This window comes from Astatotilapia calliptera, chromosome 11, assembly GCF_900246225.1.
Source record: "Astatotilapia calliptera chromosome 11, fAstCal1.2, whole genome shotgun sequence".
In the NCBI taxonomy this organism is placed as follows: domain Eukaryota; kingdom Metazoa; phylum Chordata; class Actinopteri; order Cichliformes; family Cichlidae; genus Astatotilapia; species Astatotilapia calliptera.
In genome coordinates this window covers 31,738,228-31,758,725 of record NC_039312.1, presented here as the reverse complement: position 1 = coordinate 31,758,725, position 20,498 = coordinate 31,738,228, and the positions used below count along the sequence as shown (strand labels likewise).

General features: G+C 39.1%; 1 protein-coding gene across 2 annotated transcripts; it reads left to right on the top strand.

The window, feature by feature from the left end:
- The first annotated feature begins 4,371 nt into the window (after window positions 1-4,371).
- LOC113031464 (ubiquitin-conjugating enzyme E2 E1-like) lies at window positions 4,372-19,619 on the top strand. Of its 2 annotated transcripts, none has more exons than XM_026183564.1 (6): window positions 4,372-4,504; window positions 6,541-6,724; window positions 7,203-7,253; window positions 12,690-12,822; window positions 16,572-16,719; window positions 19,334-19,619. In XM_026183564.1, the coding sequence occupies exons 2-6, from the start codon at window positions 6,570-6,572 to the stop codon at window positions 19,429-19,431; spliced, it is 585 nt and encodes a 194-aa protein (XP_026039349.1). In that variant the 5' UTR covers window positions 4,372-4,504; window positions 6,541-6,569; the 3' UTR covers window positions 19,432-19,619. The 2 variants fall into 2 exon arrangements, with proteins under 2 accessions (XP_026039349.1, XP_026039348.1); XM_026183563.1 differs by having other exon boundaries at window positions 4,373-4,508.
- The last annotated feature ends 879 nt before the right edge of the window (window positions 19,620-20,498 follow it).

The window sequence follows — 20,498 nt, the reverse complement described above, 5'->3', positions numbered from 1 at the left end:
TTATCTACCTTTTCTGTGTAAAAACAAAAAACAAACAAAAGAAAACAAAAAAAAGTCCTTTGTTCCTTGTTGACTTGAAAGCTTCTTTTTTATACAAAGAGTAGATTGGGATTTTTATTTTCCAATATCTGAATGTTGGAAGTATTGTATTGGAGAAAAAAAAAACACAGAATATTATAATTATCATAAGCATTGTCCTTCAGCTATACATTATGTATTCTCATTTTCTTAGTGGCACCTGGAACAAACATGCAGAGTATGCTTTTACTTTGTTTTTCTCGTTTTTATTTTTTTGGTTGTCACCAGTATGATATCTGCATGGAACAGGAAAGTGGCTCCTTCATGCTTTTTAACTTTCTCTGATTTTGTTTGTACTGTATGTATTTTTTCAAAGGCTTTTGAGGCAGACCGCAAAAGTATAGGTCTGCCTGTGAAAGAGGCAGGACTTGTATATTTACTGGCTACCCGCCACCTCTGCAATTGCAGAGTGGTTTGTTGTGCACTTGTATTACTGAAGCACCCAATAAAACACACTGTGGTTGGCTTGTGAGAAAACGCTCTGCTCTCTGTGTGTAACTGCAATCTCTTCACCCTTAAATATTTACACTTGTTCATTCAGTCGCGCACCCTCCTGACTGCTGATGTTGCATGTTTCACATACGCGAACACGCCTGATTATGAAACATTACAGTCATAAACATTACAGCACTTCTTGGCACACACTGGGTGAGGGGTAGATTTTATTACCCACATGAATGTGATGTGAAGTTTTTAAGTTAGCTAGTCTTACACCTCAGAAACTCAAAATGGGCCTTCAGTTTGTGGACAGAAAGACAAACCTTTTGAAGATATTGCAGAGACTGTATACAAAAGATGGATGTAGTCCCCGATTGGTTTTCATTTTATGTCATTGAAGCCATTAGAATTTTGTCTCCTGCTGTGCTGACTTTGTTTTGTTTTGTTTTTGTTTTTTTGTTTTTTTTTTTGGGGGGGGGGGGGGGGGGTGCTTGTAGGCTAATAAAATCTGAGCTCTTGACCCATCAAAACTGAAAAAGACAAAGATCTTAGAATGTCTTTGTCTCATAACAGGTTGTGTTACTTATCAAATATTTCCATTAGACTAGTTCAATAACTCTGAATATATTGCTGTTATCCAGATGGATGAGTATAAAAACATAAACAAATAAATTACCCCCTCACTCCCTCGGATGTGTGATCAAGGGGAAAGTTAACTATAGAGACCCAAGCCCTTTTAGTCCAGACTGTAAAAATATTTATTTCTGCTGTTTTGGAACCAGCCTCAAGTGGCCACTAATGGAACTGCAGTTTTTCTGGCACACTGGCTTCTTCTTTTTCCTTTTTCTTTTTTTAGCTCCAGAGGACGTGACTTAATTAATTAATTTAGTCAACTGAACTAAAAACAACTTTAGAATTTATTTTAAAAAATAAAGTTTGCTTTTATTGAGTTACCTGTGCTTTTAGCCTGTTTACGACGACCAAAACTATTACACCATCATTTAACCATAGGAATTCACATGGACATATTCATATGGAGACCAAAGGTTGAATAACCATAATAAACATGAGCTCATCTTTAACTTGATTTATTATGAGGTTTGTCACTTGTTCAGCAAAAGAAAATAAAGTGCATGAAGGTGGAGAGACGAACCAGAAATGTTCAAAATGTCATTATGTTTCCTTCCTTTCATGCCAGGAAAAAAAGAACATAAAATATAACAAAATATTCCTGGAAAATGGTGCGAGTTGAAAATGTCTTTTTTTTTTTTTTTCCGGATATATATTTTTTTAAGAATAGAGGTGGCCATGTAGGGGGGGGGGTCACTAAAAACAGAACAGTACAGGGAGGGGGGGGGGTGGCGACAGGAAATCGTGAGGGGAAGTTGTATATGCAGAAATAAATGACTTAATGTTTCAGCTCATTGTAGGATGTCTCCTCTCTCTTGTGCTCACATTTATTTAACATATTACCAACATAGGACCGTCTTGCCAGGGAGCCGCTGGGGGGACCAGCAAATGGTGGCGTGTACTGTCATTTCAAAGGAAGATTACTGTTTTAAAACACAAACGCATCACGGTGGCTCTTTGGTGTAACCACCTTAGTAGAAAAGTTATAAAGCTGCAATGACCCATTCAGAAAAAAAAGCTCTCCTGATGCGAAATACAGCCAAAAGTTGCCCTTTGTAATTTCTGCACTCTGAAAAGGCCTCCAGTGGGCCCGATTGGACCTTTCAGTGTGCCATTATGGCCTGGGGACCTTATATTTGATACCCCTGGTTTATACCGTTCTAATAAAAAGGTTAATGTACTTTTTTTTTCTCTCCATTAAACGGTCAGTACATCCCTTCTGCTTATTGGTAGAATTGATGATGTTTTCCAAGAAAATAAATATCCAGTCCTTAAAAAGGATTTTTTATGTATGTGAACTGGGGTCCACAGTGAGTCCAGAACTATTAAAATATTCAAAACAAAAGAATGGACCTGAAGGGGGATTAAAAAAAAACACAAACTAAACTTTGTAGTACTTCACACAATATATTTTGGCGGTGTGCCATGTTTGAATCATAAATGAGTCATAGAGCAAAAAGCTTTTAAGCCTTTTCAACAGAACAAGAGCTGACTGATCCCTTGTTTCTTACAGATTTTGGTATTTCGCTTGCTCTCCTGATTAATGCTCCAATTGGCTGGTGCTTTGCATAAGTAATAATGTGGCCATTAGACTGTAAGACTGGCCAGAAGGCTGCTCGCCAAACGAGATAAAGTCTCCATCTCAGACTAAATTGGTGCTTAAAACAACTGCATTTTTTTACCACACATTAGATTACAGGATTAGGTTGATGTGTTGCTTTTAAAACAGCAATCTAACCTTTGCTGGCTCCCATGCTGTTCTTATTGCCCGCGTACAGTACATGTTTTTTTCCAAGATAATAAAGGAGAATTGTATTCCAATTTCAGTCCATTACAGCATTTTAGGCTAAATTTTTCCACTCGATGTACTTTATAACTTCACTGAAGTGCCTAAACAGATAGTCAAAAACCTTGAAAACAACACTTGAAATTGGTTAAAGAAAATAGTATTCCACTGTCAAAGCACAGCAGTAGTCACCGTTTGACTAAATTACCCCATTAACCTCTTAAACCTGCGCACCCTCCACAGGTAACTGCATCATGATGTACTTCGTGGGTCATTTAACAGCTGCAAGGCACGTTTCCCTTACAAATCTATTAATATGTAATTTATCAGTAATTGAGCCACGGTCAGCCCAAATAACAAGGGCCTGAATTTTTTGTTTGTTTGTTTTGTTTTTTGCACATAATGGCAGGCACAAGCGCAGAGAATTGATGCGCCTTTAACACAGAAATACAAACTATTCGCCATTAACCTTTCAAAACTGTGAAAATGTGCTTTCGTGCCAATTTTGGTTGCAATACTTTCAACTCGTGGTCCTGCAATAACACGTTGTGAGTAATTATTGGATGAGTCCACAGACATGTGGTCAGTTTAAGTGGGTTTTTTGTCAGTTTCTGTGGCCGATGAGGCAGCAGCTTAGTCATAGCTAAAGATCTGTTAAATAAGACCTCCTGAATACAGCAGACAGAACATCACACTTTTCAGATTATCTGCTTTAGGTATTGCAAATGTGACCAGTGTGTAATAATCACCTCACATACTGTTTGGTAAATCTAGCCCATGCACTTTAGCTGCCTTCTGTGATCCTCCAGGTCACATAATGTGCTAGATTGTTGATTTGGCTACTGCTATTTTTTTTTTTTTTTTGTTGCTCTTATTGCTTTATTGATTTTTTTTCTTCTTCAGCCTCCTTCAGCTGTTGGGTCTAATATTTATATCCTAAGAGACGTCTTTGAGATCTTTCATGGAATAATAAGGGAAAGGCCCATGTATGAAACGGCTTCTTGGTCAACTGCTTTTAAGCCTCTAAAGCGGTGGTATGTATGAGACACTTACTTCAATACTTTCGTTAAACCCCTTCAAATCAACCTGGAAGCCTGCACTTCACTGCACAGTTACTGGTGTGCAGGAGAAAAGACAAAAGCAGTGTCATTGTCCAAATATGCACGGCCCTGACTGTGTAATGCTGCGTTCGGGATTTTGCTCAAGCTTAAAATGCTTTAATGAATGTGCTGATTAATTAAAGGTGCAGTAATGATAGCTGCAACTGAGCCAACTTTAAGATATTCCTCCTGTTTCTAGAAACACAGAATCAACTGCCTGTTTGTTTTCTAATCATTACTCTTTCTTCTTGTGTACTGAATTGGACTGCAGCGCCCGAAATAAACTTTTTTAAAAATTATTATTAATATTATGTAACCTGCGTGAAGCACTCGCTGCAGGCCTGTACTGTTTCCAGAGTACGACCGGTGCAGTTCAGCCCACTGCAGCCGCGGTAGGCTACTTCCGTTCCGCAGAGGGCGACAAGCACCAGCCAGCTAGCCTCTACTGTGGCGGAGGTCCAGACACAATAGAGTGGGTAAGTTTTATTAGCGAATAAAAAATGGCTTAATGGCATTTATTTATCAGACTCATGTGAACTGTCTGCGTCTCTGCGTGTGTTTTTTCAGTCGAAGTCGATGGTTTAAAAAGAGAGGAGCACACGAACGAGAAGGTCGCGGTTATCACTTAGTCGCACGGAAAACGGGCTCCGACTATGTGCTGGAGCGCAGCTGTTGCTCCCGGCTAGTACCTAACGCGTTTAATGTTTCACTCTCAAACTGACACCCTTCATACGACAAGTTTGATATACGAGAATACGATGCAACCATGTGTGGTGCTACACAACCCGACATTTAAATATATATTACTGCAGAAGGCCAGAGTCTTTGCTAGTTGAAGTTGGGGTAAGAGTGGGGAGATCTGAGGGGACAAGGGGGGCGTTAGCCGGTAGCATTAGCTTTGGTGGAGGGTGTCACCACAGGGATAAACTTAAAATCATCTGAATTTTTTAGCATTGACCCCTCGTCAGGCACACTGAGCTTCTTGGCTGTGAAATTATTCGTTTTAGTGTACATAGCGCTAGCTAGCTAGCTTGTTCGTCTGCTAACGTTAGCTAACGTTTTCCGTGACGCTAACGTTAAATCAGCATTCGCGAACGGCTTTGTTTGCGCTACCTCCTCTCCCACACGCGTACCCCCACAACCTGAACAGACAGTCGCTAAATATTGCTCACATTTACGTGTTGTCTTTGTTGACTTATTACGTAACCTAAATTACTTCAACTGCATCCAGTTAATCGAGTAGAAGCGACGTTTTCGCGAAATCGAGTTCGCTTAAATCGAAAGATTTCAGCCGCAGCGAAACGTTCGCATCGCCGCGTCTCGAAAACCGATCAGCTGGTGCTCTTCTGAGGCCACCGTCGATCAGAGGCGGAAGACCAGCTTAATTACGCCCTCTGAGGGCAGCTGGAGCTGAACGGTTCGTTTTCGCTTCGGATTTGGTGAAAAAAACTCCACGGGGCTGCTGTTAAATAAACACTTTCACCTCGTTTTGCTGATCACCTTTCCTACACCCCCCCCCCCCCCGGGATATTGCTGAAGTCGACCTTCTGTGGCGAAACTGCAATGTCCAGGAGATGGACTTTAAAATGCATAAATAGCCCCTGAAGTGAAACCAATTCCCATCAGTGATCCAGGACAACTCTGACCTTTATAAAGACAAAGGGTCTGCGTTAACTTGCTTGACAGAGCTCGGTGACTCTGTTAATTCTGATCATTTAAAAAACAATTTTAAGTTTGAGTATATTGAAACAGACTTTAAAAAATGCCAGGAAACCCCTGTTTAAGACACTTTTATACTTCAGTAAATAAAACACATATATATTTTATCACCATCTAGGTGATCTTTTTTTCTAATTTTATTTTCTATAAGTTGTATTGGTCAATTAAATATGAACAAATTCTTTGGACCGCAATGAGATTTTGTGGTACAATATCAAACATCAAATATGCTTTGGATCATTTTGAGGTTGAAGAAAAGCTCAAACAGAAAATGTTGGAGGCTGTAGCTCAGGGGGTAGAAGAGGTCAGAAGATATTAACACAAGTTCACATTCTGTTAGATAGAAAGCACTTAAGCATAGAAAAAAGTGCTGGTGTGAATAGGTGAACGAGGCATGTTGTATAAAGTGCTTTGAATGCTTCAGCAGAGTAGAAAAGTGCTCTATAAGAACCAGTCTATTTACCAGAACTAGTAATACTTTTATGTATAGTCTCGGTTCAGACTTGGTTATGAGCTTCTTTCTTTCATAAAGGATGTTCTGGCGTCTCCTCTGCTTCAGTATTTGGAGAATTCAGCCAGTTCTTGTTAAGTCTGCCATACATTCACATAAAAAAACCTTCAGCTGCAAATGAAGGTGGTTTAAAGCTCTATTTTTCTTCCTCAACCCTCCGCTGTGCTTCTAAACATTCACAACATGGAAGTGGCTTATTAAATGGCTGCTTGGAGGTCAAATTAACAAAAGCCCCATTTAGAAATGACTCTGAATCTTTTTGGCTTTCCACCTTTTAGGTTCCGGCTCTTCTCCAAACCAAACCGGTATGTCGGATGAAGACTCCCGTGCCAGCACCAGCTCTTCGTCATCGCCGCCTTCCTCCAGCCAGACCAGACAGAAGGACACTTTCTGCAAGAAGAAACGGGAGAGCAAAGCCAGCATGAGCAAGAACTCCAAGCTGCTTTCCACCAGCGCTAAACGGTAAAAAACCTAAACCATAAATCAGAAGTATCTCAAGGACATCCCCGTAATTCTCTTTAATCTCAAGAATTTGATTGTTGGGGGGTTTCTGTGTTAACAAAAATTCTGTGGGTTTATTTTTAGGGGTAAATTTTAACATAATTTATAAGAAGAAGTCCATTAGAGACATGTGTTTCAGCACACCACAAGATTGTCTTTTAGCACTTCCCTTTTCTCTTCTGTGTGTGTGTGTGTGTGCGTGCATGCGTGCGTGTGTGTGTGTCTGTCTCTGTGTGTCTGTCTATATCTATATATTTGCACTTTCAGTCTCACTTTCACCAACACTTGTTCTTTTACACAAGGAATTGTAGCAGAAATTACATTAATTAATCCCTAAGTGAATATGTAAATTTCATATTTAAATAAGAGGGTCTGAGTCGTAAATTCTGTGATTTCTGGAGTAATTATTACTGTAACTGACTATTTCTTTGATGTGCAGGATTCAAAAAGAGCTGGCTGACATTACACTGGACCCTCCACCAAACTGCAGGTGGGTTTCACTCTGTACCACATGTCAATTATCTACCTAGCTGCACTGGTAATAAAACCCATCACTGTATTTTTCCTCAGATACCAGCCGCTGTAATATACAATACAGAGCAATACTGTGGTCAAATCCAGATCATAATTACAATGGTTAACATTTTTTCAGAATTTGTCCGCTGTGGAGATAAAATATGTTTGTTTTTTTTAATCTAAAACTAATAATTGGCTGCTGTTTCCAAGATATTCCTTATATTTAACACCTGTGTACATTCTTAGAAAGCATTGCAGGGTTATTTCTCCAGAATTCACAAAGTTGCTGCACTGAGTTTATTTAGAGCTCAGCTTGTAAGGTCAGGTCAAGATGCTGGGGCTAGTTGGGAAACATCATTTTCATCATTTACTTAGAATATTATGAAATGTAGATATGTGGGTTTTTGCTGCATGTCATGTATGTCTCCATAACCAAACGTATTTATTCACCGACTTAGAGCACCAATAGGGGAAATGCAAAGTTAGACAAATTAGTGCATATTTAATGAACTAGGGCCTCTAATGCAAAAAAGTCTTTATGTAAGTAATCAACTGGTGAAGTTTGATATTTATTACTTTTTTAAGCAGTGAATACTAGTGTCCAGTTAAAATGAATTCCATCATGTGCACATTTTAAGGCTGTTTTCACAAATTGTCTCATGCTCTGATCCTGAAATCTTCTATTCAGCAGCTCTTAGGTCCACCAGGCTTAGCAGTAGTATTCCTGCCTATACACTCAGAGCTTTGGCTGAAAAGCGTGTTCTTTTAACACCTTCAACTTGATTTATTGAGCATTTTATTCCTGAAAAAAGTGAAATGGTTTTTTTCTGACTGATGACCGACGTCAGATTTATGCAGAGATGGGATATCCAGAGTTATTTTTATTTATTTTTATTTTTTTAAACACTTTACGATGCGATATCTGAACATTACCCAGTGTTCACACAGCTCTATTTAATGCATACTTGCATGCATTTCCGTATTTGCATATTTAAACACAAACATTTCAGAGAGCTTGTAATGATTAGTGTAATTATGTCAAATGTTTGTAATTACTAAATACTAGTTTCTAACTAAAAACTTCTAAACATATACGATACATAAGGACTCTTTTTTTTTTTTTTTTTCTTATACTTTTAACTAGAAATCTTCACTTTAGACACTTTACAAACTGCACACACACAAATCCAATTTTAATCTTTTTATTCTGCGGTATTTTACATTAACAGTCAGTATACTAAATATACCACTTCAGATTCTCGGGGAAAAGTAGTGATTATTTAATAACTTAGTCCTTAAATGTTAAAAGTAGCAATGCACCACTGTGATCGGAAAGACTGTGCTTAAAACTGACATGTTTGAGTTTAGCCTTTGCCTGCAGTGTCCTCAGGCAAATCACTGAGCCCCGCCACACTCCAGGTGGCTGTTCGGCAGCTGCGTCTGACCTTTGACCTCTCTCTGAAAGGAGGGAGAGAGGGAGAGGAATCTGTCCCACTGTGGCTCAGCAGATCAGACAAACAACCTCAGGCTACAGACCATCACACAAATGAACGCTGTCTGGATGTTTGCAGATAAATGAAAGAAACAGGAATTGGTGTCAGTTCACAGCCACAGTCCTAAAAGAAACGGCGGTTTCTGCTTTGACTTCAGTTGTTACTGCTGCCACTTTTCAGAAAACAGCAGCTTCTCGGGCTCCTTCAGGCATCAGACAGAAACTGGCCACTTTCATGTTGTTGCCTCTACCTGATTCTCGCTTTTGTAGATGTCCAGCTGTTTTCAGACATTTTATAGACAGGAGAATGAGGTCAGGATATTTCCCACAGATGCTCCTTTCTCACATGTGGCAAACAGCCGAAAATGGTCCCCTTCAGGCATGTTCACATTACTCGACGTGCCATGTGTTTAGAAAAGTTTCAGCCTGTTTACTAAATCAGACTGTTGGCTACAGGGATGCACACAGCACAACGTTTATCTAATAGTCACCCTACGGTGTGTTGTTTTTGTTTTTTGTTTTCTCTTTTAATTGTTGTTCAGTAGTTTAACAAGTTTAGAAGCCACTGCAGATGTTTTCTATGTTGTGAAGGCAGGAAGCATTATAAGAGCTGTATGTTTGTTTCAATCCTGGCACAGAATCATCAAATGAAGATAATCTAGCTGTTGTCTTAACTCATGACTTTTACATAGTGAAGAAAAGTCTTTTTTTTTTCTTTTTTTTTTTTTTTTTTTTTGAAACAGGTGACTTAAGGCAAGGTGCAGCCTGCTGAATTGTTGGTTGATTGATTTTTGGCCTGTACAATCTGAGTCAATAACAATAATTCAGTATTATCTGCCTGCTACAGGTGACAGGTTTACATCTTATTCTACAAATCATGTTTTCAGGCCAAATCCACCTCATTAAAAAAATCAGAATATTTAAAATCATTTAAAAGGTTAATGTAGTTTAGAGCTCATGATAGAGTAGCTGGCCCTGTCACTTCCTGTCCTATAAGGTCATTCTAGTTTAAACAGTACTGCGACTGTTTCAAAGGTCCTTTTTGAAGACACTTTATAGTGCAAACATGATAGCCATCCTGCTGTTTTCAAACTATGCACCACCTTGTTTTAACCCATAAAAGAGGTAGGTGGAGTCCAGTTATCTTAGACCAATATAGCTCAAGTAAGTCATATCCTATATGACGGCAACATTAATGTCTCATAAGGGTGCTACTTTAAGCTGATTAGCAGTGTGGAAAGAGTCTTATAATTAGAATTCATCCACTTGAAAGTCAGAGCCTTTCATCTATCACATTTGCTGCTATATCTTTTAACATCCAGATAATTAGTCCAGATGGTTCTCCCTGGATCGATATTCCATGTTGTCGTTGGCAGTGAAGCTCTGTGCTAACCTTGATTAAAAGCGAACAGAAGAGCGCAATATCTAACCCTACCCAGCGTCCCTGCTGCACCACAGGAGCTTTCAATCAATACTGATATTATGGCTCATAGCAATGAACCCTGAGGGGTTCACAGCCGCATGTTCTACATGTCAGAGGGATAAAGGCTGGGCTGCTTTGAGGAAAAATCAATACAGATTACAGATCATGAGGCATAGATGCATCACTGGGGATTTGCTTTCAACTCTGGCATCTTCTGAATGATGCTCAAGGGAAAAAGCTTCGACTCTCTATGTTTGAAGGAAAATATGCTACAAGTACAGTGCTTCTCTTTTTTTTGTCCAGTGTTTGTTAATGGAATTTACAGATGTTTCCCACACGTGTCACATGTAGGGAAGTCGTGAAGTTGCAGTTTTCAAGACAGAACAGCCAAACGGATACATTTGGTGAATGTGTGTTCGATACTTTGGTGTCACGGTTCGATATTTTTTCGATACAAAAAAAATGTTCATGCCTTTTTTAATTTGTCATTTATTAAAATTATAAATATATATTTGAACTCAAAAGTACAGTTTTTAAATGTAATGTTGCTGAAACAACAAAGTAATAAAAAACTATCTGATCGAGAAATCACTCATCTTTGGAAAAGAGAGTTTATTACAGAGAAATGGCTCTTTCCAAAATAAAAGCTATACTATACGCTTCTTCTGGGCTATATTCTCAGCAGCATATTAAACATATCAGGTCCCCATAAGGAGAATCACGTGCTAACGGCTGTCTAAATGACTCGGGTAAAGTTTGTAGCATGTGTGCTTGTTGTTTTTGTCTGCTTCCACTTGTCTTTGCACTAGGATGATGTCGGAGTAAATGTGCAGTCATATTCGTTGTCTTCCCACTAGTGCTGTCAGCGTTAATCTCGTTGAAATTACGTTAACGCCACAACACGGCAAATCTCCATTAACGAGCTACCGCGGATCGCCCCGTGCGTGCGGCTGGACGGCGTCAACACGTTAACAAGCTAACTGCGCTAACGCACTAGTTCCCACCAATGTAATTGAGCATTGCGTGGCACATCCGACATAGTGTTTTACATTTGTCCATGACGCGCTTACCTTCAGGGTCATACTTCACATGAAAACCAAAATAGTTCCAAACGCCTGAATGAGGGTGGGGGAGGTTCAATTTGCCATGTTGCAACGAGCTTAGCTTCTGTCTCGCTAGCTTGCGCTGCGCTCAGTGGATCTGCGCTCGACAGTGCAGCCTAGGCAGATAAGTCGAACGCAGATCCACTGAGCTCTCAACACAGACAGCATCGTCAGAAGAAAAGTTGATAAAATAAATTAAAAATTTTGTATTGTTCGATACATATGCGTACCAAACCAAAAGCACTGTATCAAATGGTTCAATATCGATACGAGTATCGTTGCACCCCAAAATACAAAAAGTTTTGTTTTCCTCTTTCCCATTTTCTCCTTCTCTGTAACAGAGTGTTTCAGCTACACATTTTTCAAATTGGACAATGTAAATTAGCGTCAACAATGACGAATTAAATATTTATTTTCCAGGTTCATGTGCATGTAGTTTTTTTTTCTCTCCTTCTGTCTGGGCAGCAGATGGAAAGTTGTAAGTAAGATGACCATTAGTAAGACAAAAAATTTGCTTTTAAAATGGTTAGGAGTGACTCTTGAAGCTCTTTTCTGAACTGAGAGGTTTCTGTCATATTTCAGGTCTGCTTATAGAACAGAATGATTGGCTGTGCATCAGACATTAGCGAGGGAGGTCGCTGCCTGTGCAGCAACCTTTAGAAAAATCCGGATACTATTCTAATGGCTATTAAAACCAGATCTTTACTGAGATGTTAGAACTAATCGCTAAGGTTACAGGAGGTGTTGTCAAATGTCGTTTTTACGGGGGGGGCGTTACTTTGGGTGGGATTTCCCTTTAACAGCCCACTGAATTCATCTGTCGAATTACAAACGCGGCATTTATCATCAGCTTTAGCTCCTTTTTGACGCCTTCTTCGGCGTGCTGCCAGTAAACGTGAATTTTATTGTGATTCATTGTGTTTTATACACACAGTATGTGAATGAATGTGACTTTCATACTGTAGTACACACTGCTTTGATCACTGCCGCTGATGCACATCCACTGTGCAGCTTGTAATCTACAGTCTGTGTGTGGGTGTCTTTTTTTTTTTTTTTCTTCTTTGTTTCTTTCCTCCCTTTCTGACTTCATTTGCGTCGGTGTGTCTGCTCTGTGGATGTTGTCTGTTTGCAGATGAGATTTGTATCGGCAAAGCTTTTTCCCCCTCCTTCGTTATTATTGATGTAGTATGATAAACACCAGAGATGACCGACAAAGATTAGAACTTTCATTCTTTAAAATGTGACTCATGGCACAGCAGCAAATAAATATTGTATTTTAGGCTTATGTGGGTGGTGCAATAAACTAAGTGTACCTTGATGTTTTCAGAATATTTTTGTGGCTTCACCAGAACATAAATCCAGTTTAAATGAATTTAATCCTTCTGATTGCAGTGCTGGTCCAAAAGGAGACAATATCTATGAGTGGAGGTCGACCATCCTGGGACCGCCGGGCTCTGTGTACGAGGGAGGCGTCTTCTTCCTAGATATCGCCTTCACACCCGACTACCCCTTTAAACCCCCCAAGGTACTGATACACAATACTAGAACCTCATGTCTGTTAACTGTACCTCAGAAGCAGGCAGCAGGTGTTTAGACTGAAACTGTTTCAGCTGCAGGGTTTTAGATAACAACATCAAATCGAGTTCAAGGACTATATTTGATTTAAAAGACAAGGTGTACTATGTTTAACCCAAAAGTTGGAAGGTTGGGTTATTAAATGAAGCAAAACAAACAGATGTCACCTGATATAAAAGTAGCTCTGCATAACGGTGTAAAGTTTGACAGTGCAGGGTTGGGGGAAAAAAAAAAAAACCCCGTCTGTTTTCTCAAGTCAGTACATCTGTTAACTTGAGAAAACAGATGTGTTACTTTATGAAGAATCAGTTTTATCAGATACCAAGATGGAGCTTTATTAGCTACACATTTGCTCGCTTCTTATCAAGAATATTTTTATTTCAAACAGCAGGAAAAGTAGAAATATACAGTGTGCTCCTTTTAATAAACACACATATCCCAAAGGGATTTTTTGTCATAAATAATTTCCAGAAAAATGGGAAACAAACAATTAAGAAAAAACTGTTCACACTGACTTCCAGTTAAATCTCCATCCCCACACTGTTCCAAAAACACGTTGGTGTTTATTTATGTTTTCAGTTCAGTTTCAGATTGCTTCCAGTGTGGGCTTGGTTCTTTCACTTTATTTTTTCCTGTGGTTTTACTTTAGTTTTTAGTTTTTACAAGGCAAAACTGAGCATGTTCAGAAATATATTGGACATAGTATAATTTTAATTTTTATTTTGTCTAATTAAAATGTTTTTCACATCGAGTTTTAGTTACCTTTGCTAACCTCTCACTGAGACTGTACAGTTTCATAATACCAGGATACAGGACTTTACACAAAATATGTTGTCTCATTTTAAAAAAAAAAATCTTGACACAGATAAGCACTGTGGTTTTCAGTCATTACTCAAACAAGAGTACCGTATTAATCATCTGTTGGTCTGTTTTTTTTAAGCTGTAGATTTTGTGCTTCATTGCATGTTGCTGAGAGGTTTTAACATTGTGAAGCTCTGTAGTACACACGATTTTCTGACAACCAGTCCTGTGAATGTGAAAATCACCAGATCATTTTATTTTTAAAACAAAATGATGCTCCAAGCTTCAGTAAAACTTAGCTTTATTCTTTATTAGCGACGGTGACTATAAACATGGATCTCTTAAGAGAAAACACGCCCTCTCTAGGCACACTGTATTAAATATGCTATAGAATACATGTTCAAATAGCACAAAAAAGCCTCCAGCTCCACTCCCACACACAAAACAAACACATTGTACAACCTTTTGTTTGCCAGATTGCTTTTACTGAGACCCTGCTCCTCTTGCTTTTGTAACAACACAGCAGCTCATGATGGTCACATTTAACCTCTAAAATTACAGCCTAATTATCCCAAACAGAGTTTAAAAAAAAAAAAAAGTGGATTCAGTCCAGATTTCTGGGAAATCGGTGCTTCTACTTTCCAATTCAAGCATTTATGCATTATTCTTTTTATTTTGTGCTAATGCTAATGTTTGCAATTTCATGTTAATAATAATGAATTGGATTTATATAGCGCTTTTCAAGGCACCCAAAGCGCTTTACAATGCCACTATTCATTCACTCTCACATTCACACACTGGTGGAGGCAGCTACGGTTGTAGCCACAGCTGCCCTGGGGCGGACTGACAGAAGCGAGGCTGCCATATCGCGCCATCGGCCCCTCTGGCCAACACCAGTAGGCGGTAGGGTAAAGTGTCTTGCCCAAGGACACAACGACCAGGACAGAGAGCCCGGGGATCGAACCGGCGACCTTCCGGTTACAGATACGCTTCCCAACCCCCTGAGCCATGGTCGCCCCTTTTGTTTCCTAAATGGAAGCGTTTTCTTTTTCCTAAATGGAAGCGTTTTCTTTTTCCATCATATAACTGCTTCAGCTGCTTACTCTGGATCAGCATCACACATTTACAGAGTTTACAAATGACTGGACGAGTGTTTCATTTGTTTTCCCCCAGAGGATTATTTGAATGATTTAAGCAGCATTTTTTTTAAACATACAGAGTCACAGCGGTGACAGTGAAAACTCTCATCCCAGTGGATGTGTATAGTTTCATCAAGTCCGTTTCCCAGTGGAATGAAACAAAACAAATACATGGTAAAAAGCCCAAACAGCAGTGGGAAACAACCTGTTCTGATGGGATTACAAATTAAGTAATAAACCACCACAAAATATTAAATGATGCTAAAAATAGACTAATTTAAACCCGAAGCATAGCCCTTTATACTTAATTGGCCCATTCATTACATTTAGTTTTAATAAAATAAACATCTGGTCTCTATGTTTGAGTAAAATTTATTTTGTTATGTAAATATCAACAGGAAATCTGCTCTGTTAAACAAAAGCAAAACTGAAGATTAAATGTAAGCACATTTCTGATAATCACAGCGTTTTACTATTCATGTCTGTGTAGGTGGTTTTTGTTTGGGGTTTGTGGTTAGGGACACTTGACGCAATCAGATTTTAATTTCGTGCTTTTGCTGCTTCAGTTCATGATGGAAATATAAATTCATGTAAAAAGAAAACACATATACTGGCTGTTTTCATAAGTAAGTTATTTGAGGAGAAAATTTTATGACCATGCGAGTCATTCAGTAAAAATTGGTCATCGTCTTTTATCTGAACCCTCAGACTCCCAGATTTTTTTTTTTTGATTTTTTTTTTAAATAACAATTTCAAAATCATGCAATATTTTATTTTCATACTATGAAAAAACTGAAGTTACAGGCCCTCAAAGTACACAAATAATTACTTTCTTTATGGTTAGATGATGAGCCTGGTGTCAAATGTAGATCAAAATGAGACATCTCAGAAGTTCTGTTCTGAGCAGTCACCTGTTCATCGTGGTGACATGACCTGTGAAAGCTTTCCAGTGAATTATAATAGAAAAGAAGTGCTGGTTTCTACTCCTCCACGCTACACACATTGAGTTATTGCAGTTTTGCTACTGAACAAAAGTAATCATGAAAAAAAGCAACATTAAGGGTTTAGATTGTGGCACTTCAGGTGGGTGTAAAATTGATTTGGGGGAACCCCACCATCACCCTGGTGGGGTTCTCTGTGTGTTTCCTGTAATTTATTTTTTAGTCTTAGATTATATTTAATGTCTGTGAGAAGTGATACAGCATGATAAATACCAGAGATGACCAACTGAGACAAAAACAGATTATCATTCTTGGAAATCTTGAGTCACGCTACAGTAGCGCATAAACTCAGTGTTTTCGTCTCTTTGGGGGGGAAATGAGTATTAGACATTGTACGCTGAGATGAAAAGGACTCAAATTTCCTCCAAATGTTTTCCACACTTCACTTGTTCCACAATAATTTTGCATTCAGTTTTGACACGGAACATTTACTGTAAATGACTCACTGTTTATGGCTGATTGTTGTACTGATAAGGAAAAGTGAGGTTTCCTTCCAAGACAGTTAAGATGACGTACTTCTTTTCAGCCACTAGGGGGCTTTTGTCTACTGAAGAGGTTTCATTGCAGTCCAACACTGACTGAAATTCTCTACACAGAACAAATATTTTGTCATATTTTGAGCTGTGTGAGTGCTTAATTTTGTTTTTAATAACACATGTGAAAGTGATCAATACAGGAGTGTTTGAAGAGAAATGCAGAACACAGTACAGACTTTTTTTTTTTTAAGTGTTTTTCATGCAGGATCTTTGTGTCTGCAGGTAACTTTCCGTACCAGGATCTATCACTGCAACATCAACAGTCAGGGGGTGATCTGTCTGGACATCCTGAAGGACAACTGGAGCCCCGCGCTCACCATCTCCAAGGTGCTGCTGTCCATCTGCTCCCTGCTCACTGACTGTAACCCAGGTAAGACATGCACGCTGATGAAAGCTGCATCATTTGAGTACTCAGAAAGCAAAGATGTATTTTTGTAACAGCTGTAACATCTGACAATTACTCATTAAGAAACATGGATTTATTTCAATGTAATCTGATGCCCATGAAAAACAAACGCAGTGAAGGGAAAACTGGGTCATCTAGGCTTGGGCCAGCTGGTGTTTTTTATTGAAAAACTTTATTCATTGTTTATGGTGTAGATTTAATGTAAAAGTATAACTCCTATATGTAGCGTCTTCATGTAAGGTACAGCAGTGGTCCCCAACCCCTGGGCCACAGACCGGTACCGGGCTGTGAGAGTTGAGGCTCGGTCGTGAAATTTATGATTTTCAGGGTTTTTATCGTTAACTCTGTTTCCCTGGGTCTTTTCCTGTGTTGTAGTTGTTTGTCTTATTTTGAAAGAATTAATTATGCATTACCATAGCGACCAGAGAGCATTAAGGGGCAGAGAGGAGGATGTTACTCTCGATGTGGTTAGTGCAATTCAGGAGGACGCTGCTAATAAAGTTACACATTTACACAATACTTTTTTTTTTTTTTTTTTTTTTGGTAATTTTGGTCCTGTCATTTTATTTTGTTGTATTTATCCGCGACACCTTAAAGGCCTGTCCGTGAAAATATTGTCTGACATTAAACCGGTCCATGGGACAAAAAAGGTTGGGGACCGCTGGTGTAGAGTAATGGAAGAAGCTGCGTTACAGACAGACTGGTCCTCAAAACACTGTCCCGCTGAGCTGTAATGAAAATGAGAAGTGCGATACAAACAGGAGGAGGGAAGATAAAATGTTGCCCCTTTTTGAAAACATGTTGGCTGAGAGCTGAACTTTTTCCATTTCCAGTTTGTAAAACTTCAGGTTTTACCACCACTCGGCTAATCATTAGCAAGTATTTGCAGACAAACTTGAAAAACTAAAGGTAACCATGGCAATTCGCCACCAACTGTCACATTCAATATGGCGGACAACTCTTGAGCAATGCCTGCATCACGTCATGTGACAAACCTCATTGCTGCCAAAAGCAGAGAGGTGAGAGACCCTCAGATGTCAAGTCGTTAATGATCTTTTTACAGGTTTACAATTGTGAAACGCGCACTCTTTCCAGTGCATCATCAAATCAACTGCATCATTTCTCTTTACAGCAGTGGGTTTTTGTACCTCCAAAAAGGGCAGACTCACTGGACAGAAGTAAAAGCCGTGAAAGTTTTTCAGATTGAGCCTGTTAATCGTGGCATTGTCAGGATCGCCGCTGTCAGCTCTCTGTCACTTGTCCCGTCACCAATGTGCAGGTCTCCTGAGGCAGTAAAAAAAAAAAAAAAAAAAAAGTTCATCGTCATTGGAAGCCAAAGGAGTGATTAAAATAAAAATAAAAATTAGATGAATGGCCCTTCCCTAATGCATGTCACACTGGTTTTATTGGTATCTTACTTAGTGTGAGACTGAAGAGTCTTTGGTGAATAGCAGCACTGTTGCCAGTTGGCTGCTTCAGGTCAGGGATTCTAAAAATGAGGCGCTGCAAAGTTTTCCTCTTTTCCTCACCCTGCTCAGTCACTGACATGCGCTGTTACTGTCACACTGTGGGAAACTGATACAAATTTAATAGCCTGCTGCTCCACATTTACTGCAGGTGTGCGCGTCGCACCGCTGCTTTGACAACCATTCGAATTGATGACCCCGTATTTTTACCACATACCTTCCACAGCTGTGAACTCTGATCTCATGACCCCAAAGCTGCACATTGTAAACGCGGTCAGATTTTATGTGCTCAGCATGCTGCTGCAGGCAGCTAGCATAAAAGTTTTACTCTGATTCATTCACCAGTGAGGAGAACCTGTCTGAAAGACAAGACAGCAGCCGTGTTGTAAAAGAGAGGGTGTAATTTAGCTTTTATGCAGCATGAAGCATTAAGAAAGAAGGCAGAGTTCAAAGTGAGGTGCAGTTTTAGAAATGTGATGTGAATTCCAGCTGACGGTCCACCTAAACATTTACATGATTTCATAAAATGGAAACATGTGACTCAAGTTTGTGTAAACCATCAATTTTATCATTTTATTTTTTCCAAAAAAGTAAATTGCAGTTGTATGAGAATGACTAATCTTTCAAAATAAGAGCATGAGGACTGTACAGTAGTCAGTGTCACTGAGAAACTGCTCAGATCCAAATGTTCAATAATTTAAAAAAACAAAAAACTTCTTAAACAATTGAAACCTTTTAATTTGCTCCAGTTTTTTGTTTTTGTAGCATTCATGCACAGAGATCATGAAAAAGTGGTGTCGAAATGAATGTTTTCCAAGTCTTAAATTGTTGCCGAGCAGCCTACGAGCTTTTTTTTATTTGAAGTTTTTAATCTGTATTAAAGAGACTATCGAACCTTTTCACCCTGCCATGAAGACGCTTCCGGGAGCTCTGAATTTTAATTCCAAACATGGTGGAATGTTAATTTATAACTTAAACTGTCATTTGGAGGTTTTAGATGGCAAATCGGAAGAACAGATTTGAATGTACTGCACATGCATTCCAGACGAAATGTTTCTAAAGTAATTTATTCCAATTTATTCTGATTATTCCCGTTTCTTCTGTTCACCCAGCCGATCCCCTGGTGGGAAGCATCGCCACCCAATACACGACTAACAGAGCAGAACATGACCGAACAGCCAAACAGTGGACAAAGCGATACGCCACATAAACCCACAGAGGACGGCAGCAGCAGGAAAAGGAGGAGGAGGGTCAAAGGGTCGCTGGGTTGCTTGTTTTGGGGGGAGGGGGTGCTATTTCTATCTCAGATTTTTAGTACTTTATTGTCTGGTATATTTTTTGCTTCCTGATTAAGTTATCTCCAGAAACGTGGTAATAAAGGAACACAATGGAAAGGAAGTGATGAGTCTGCCTCTTTTCTTTTTAAAAAAACAAAACATTGTTAATTGAAAACTGAATTCCACATACAACTCTGTGCATGTTGAAACTTCCGCTGCAAGCATTGTAAAAATATTTGTGAAGGCACAAGAATGCACCGTGAAGCATGCCACACACCCATCGGCATTTATAGCCTAAGAAAAGCTGCCAAAATAAATGAGATGTACAGTAAACAAAAGCACTAGTACAAAGCATAAACTGTAGTAAAGAGAAGCTGTATACACGACTGCAGTGCCGACCCTCTTTAAAAACTGAAAACGTACATTAGGGGACTGATAGTCAGGCACCCCTGTTTAGCTTTTATGGAGTCATTTAGTTGAAAGTAGATGCATTTAGTGTTTATATATGCTAAATAAGTGTTTAGCTTATCCATAAAAATGCACATTTTTCTTTTTGTTTATACCTGTCATGTTTACCTTTACAACTGTAAGAAGAGCACCTGCTAACATGCAGGATTAACCATGTGTCAGAGAAAAGTAGTGTCCTAAGAGAAAACATGCCTTCCATACCTGAGGGAACATGCTTAATTTTAGTGTTTGTCAGTTGACAACCCAACCTGTCCAACAAGGCTTTGATGGACATGTGTGACATTATGGACGTTTACATGACTGTGAGCCAGCAGCCTTCACAAATTGTTGTCTTTGTATTGTAACACCTGTTCTGAAACTCTTACATCTTGCTCTTGAAGCAAACACGAAAACAGATGGAAACTAAACTGAAGTGAGCAGACATGCTTGGGGAAACTACCGAAACTGAATTCAAAACAAAAAGTCAGAATAGAAGAAAAACTGATCTGAAAATACGAAACTACATTAACTCAGTGAGTAATTCAGTTGAAGC

Excerpts from the sequence above, each read along its gene's own strand:
- LOC113031464 (XM_026183564.1), top strand. The coding sequence starts at position 6,570 with ATGTCGGATGAAGACTCCCGTGCCAGCACCAGCTCTTCGTCATCGCCG. Across the intron at positions 12,823-16,571 it reads ACCCCTTTAAACCCCCCAAG|GTAACTTTCCGTACCAGGAT; the intron begins GTACTGATACAC and ends TTGTGTCTGCAG. Across the intron at positions 16,720-19,333 it reads GCTCACTGACTGTAACCCAG|CCGATCCCCTGGTGGGAAGC; the intron begins GTAAGACATGCA and ends CTGTTCACCCAG.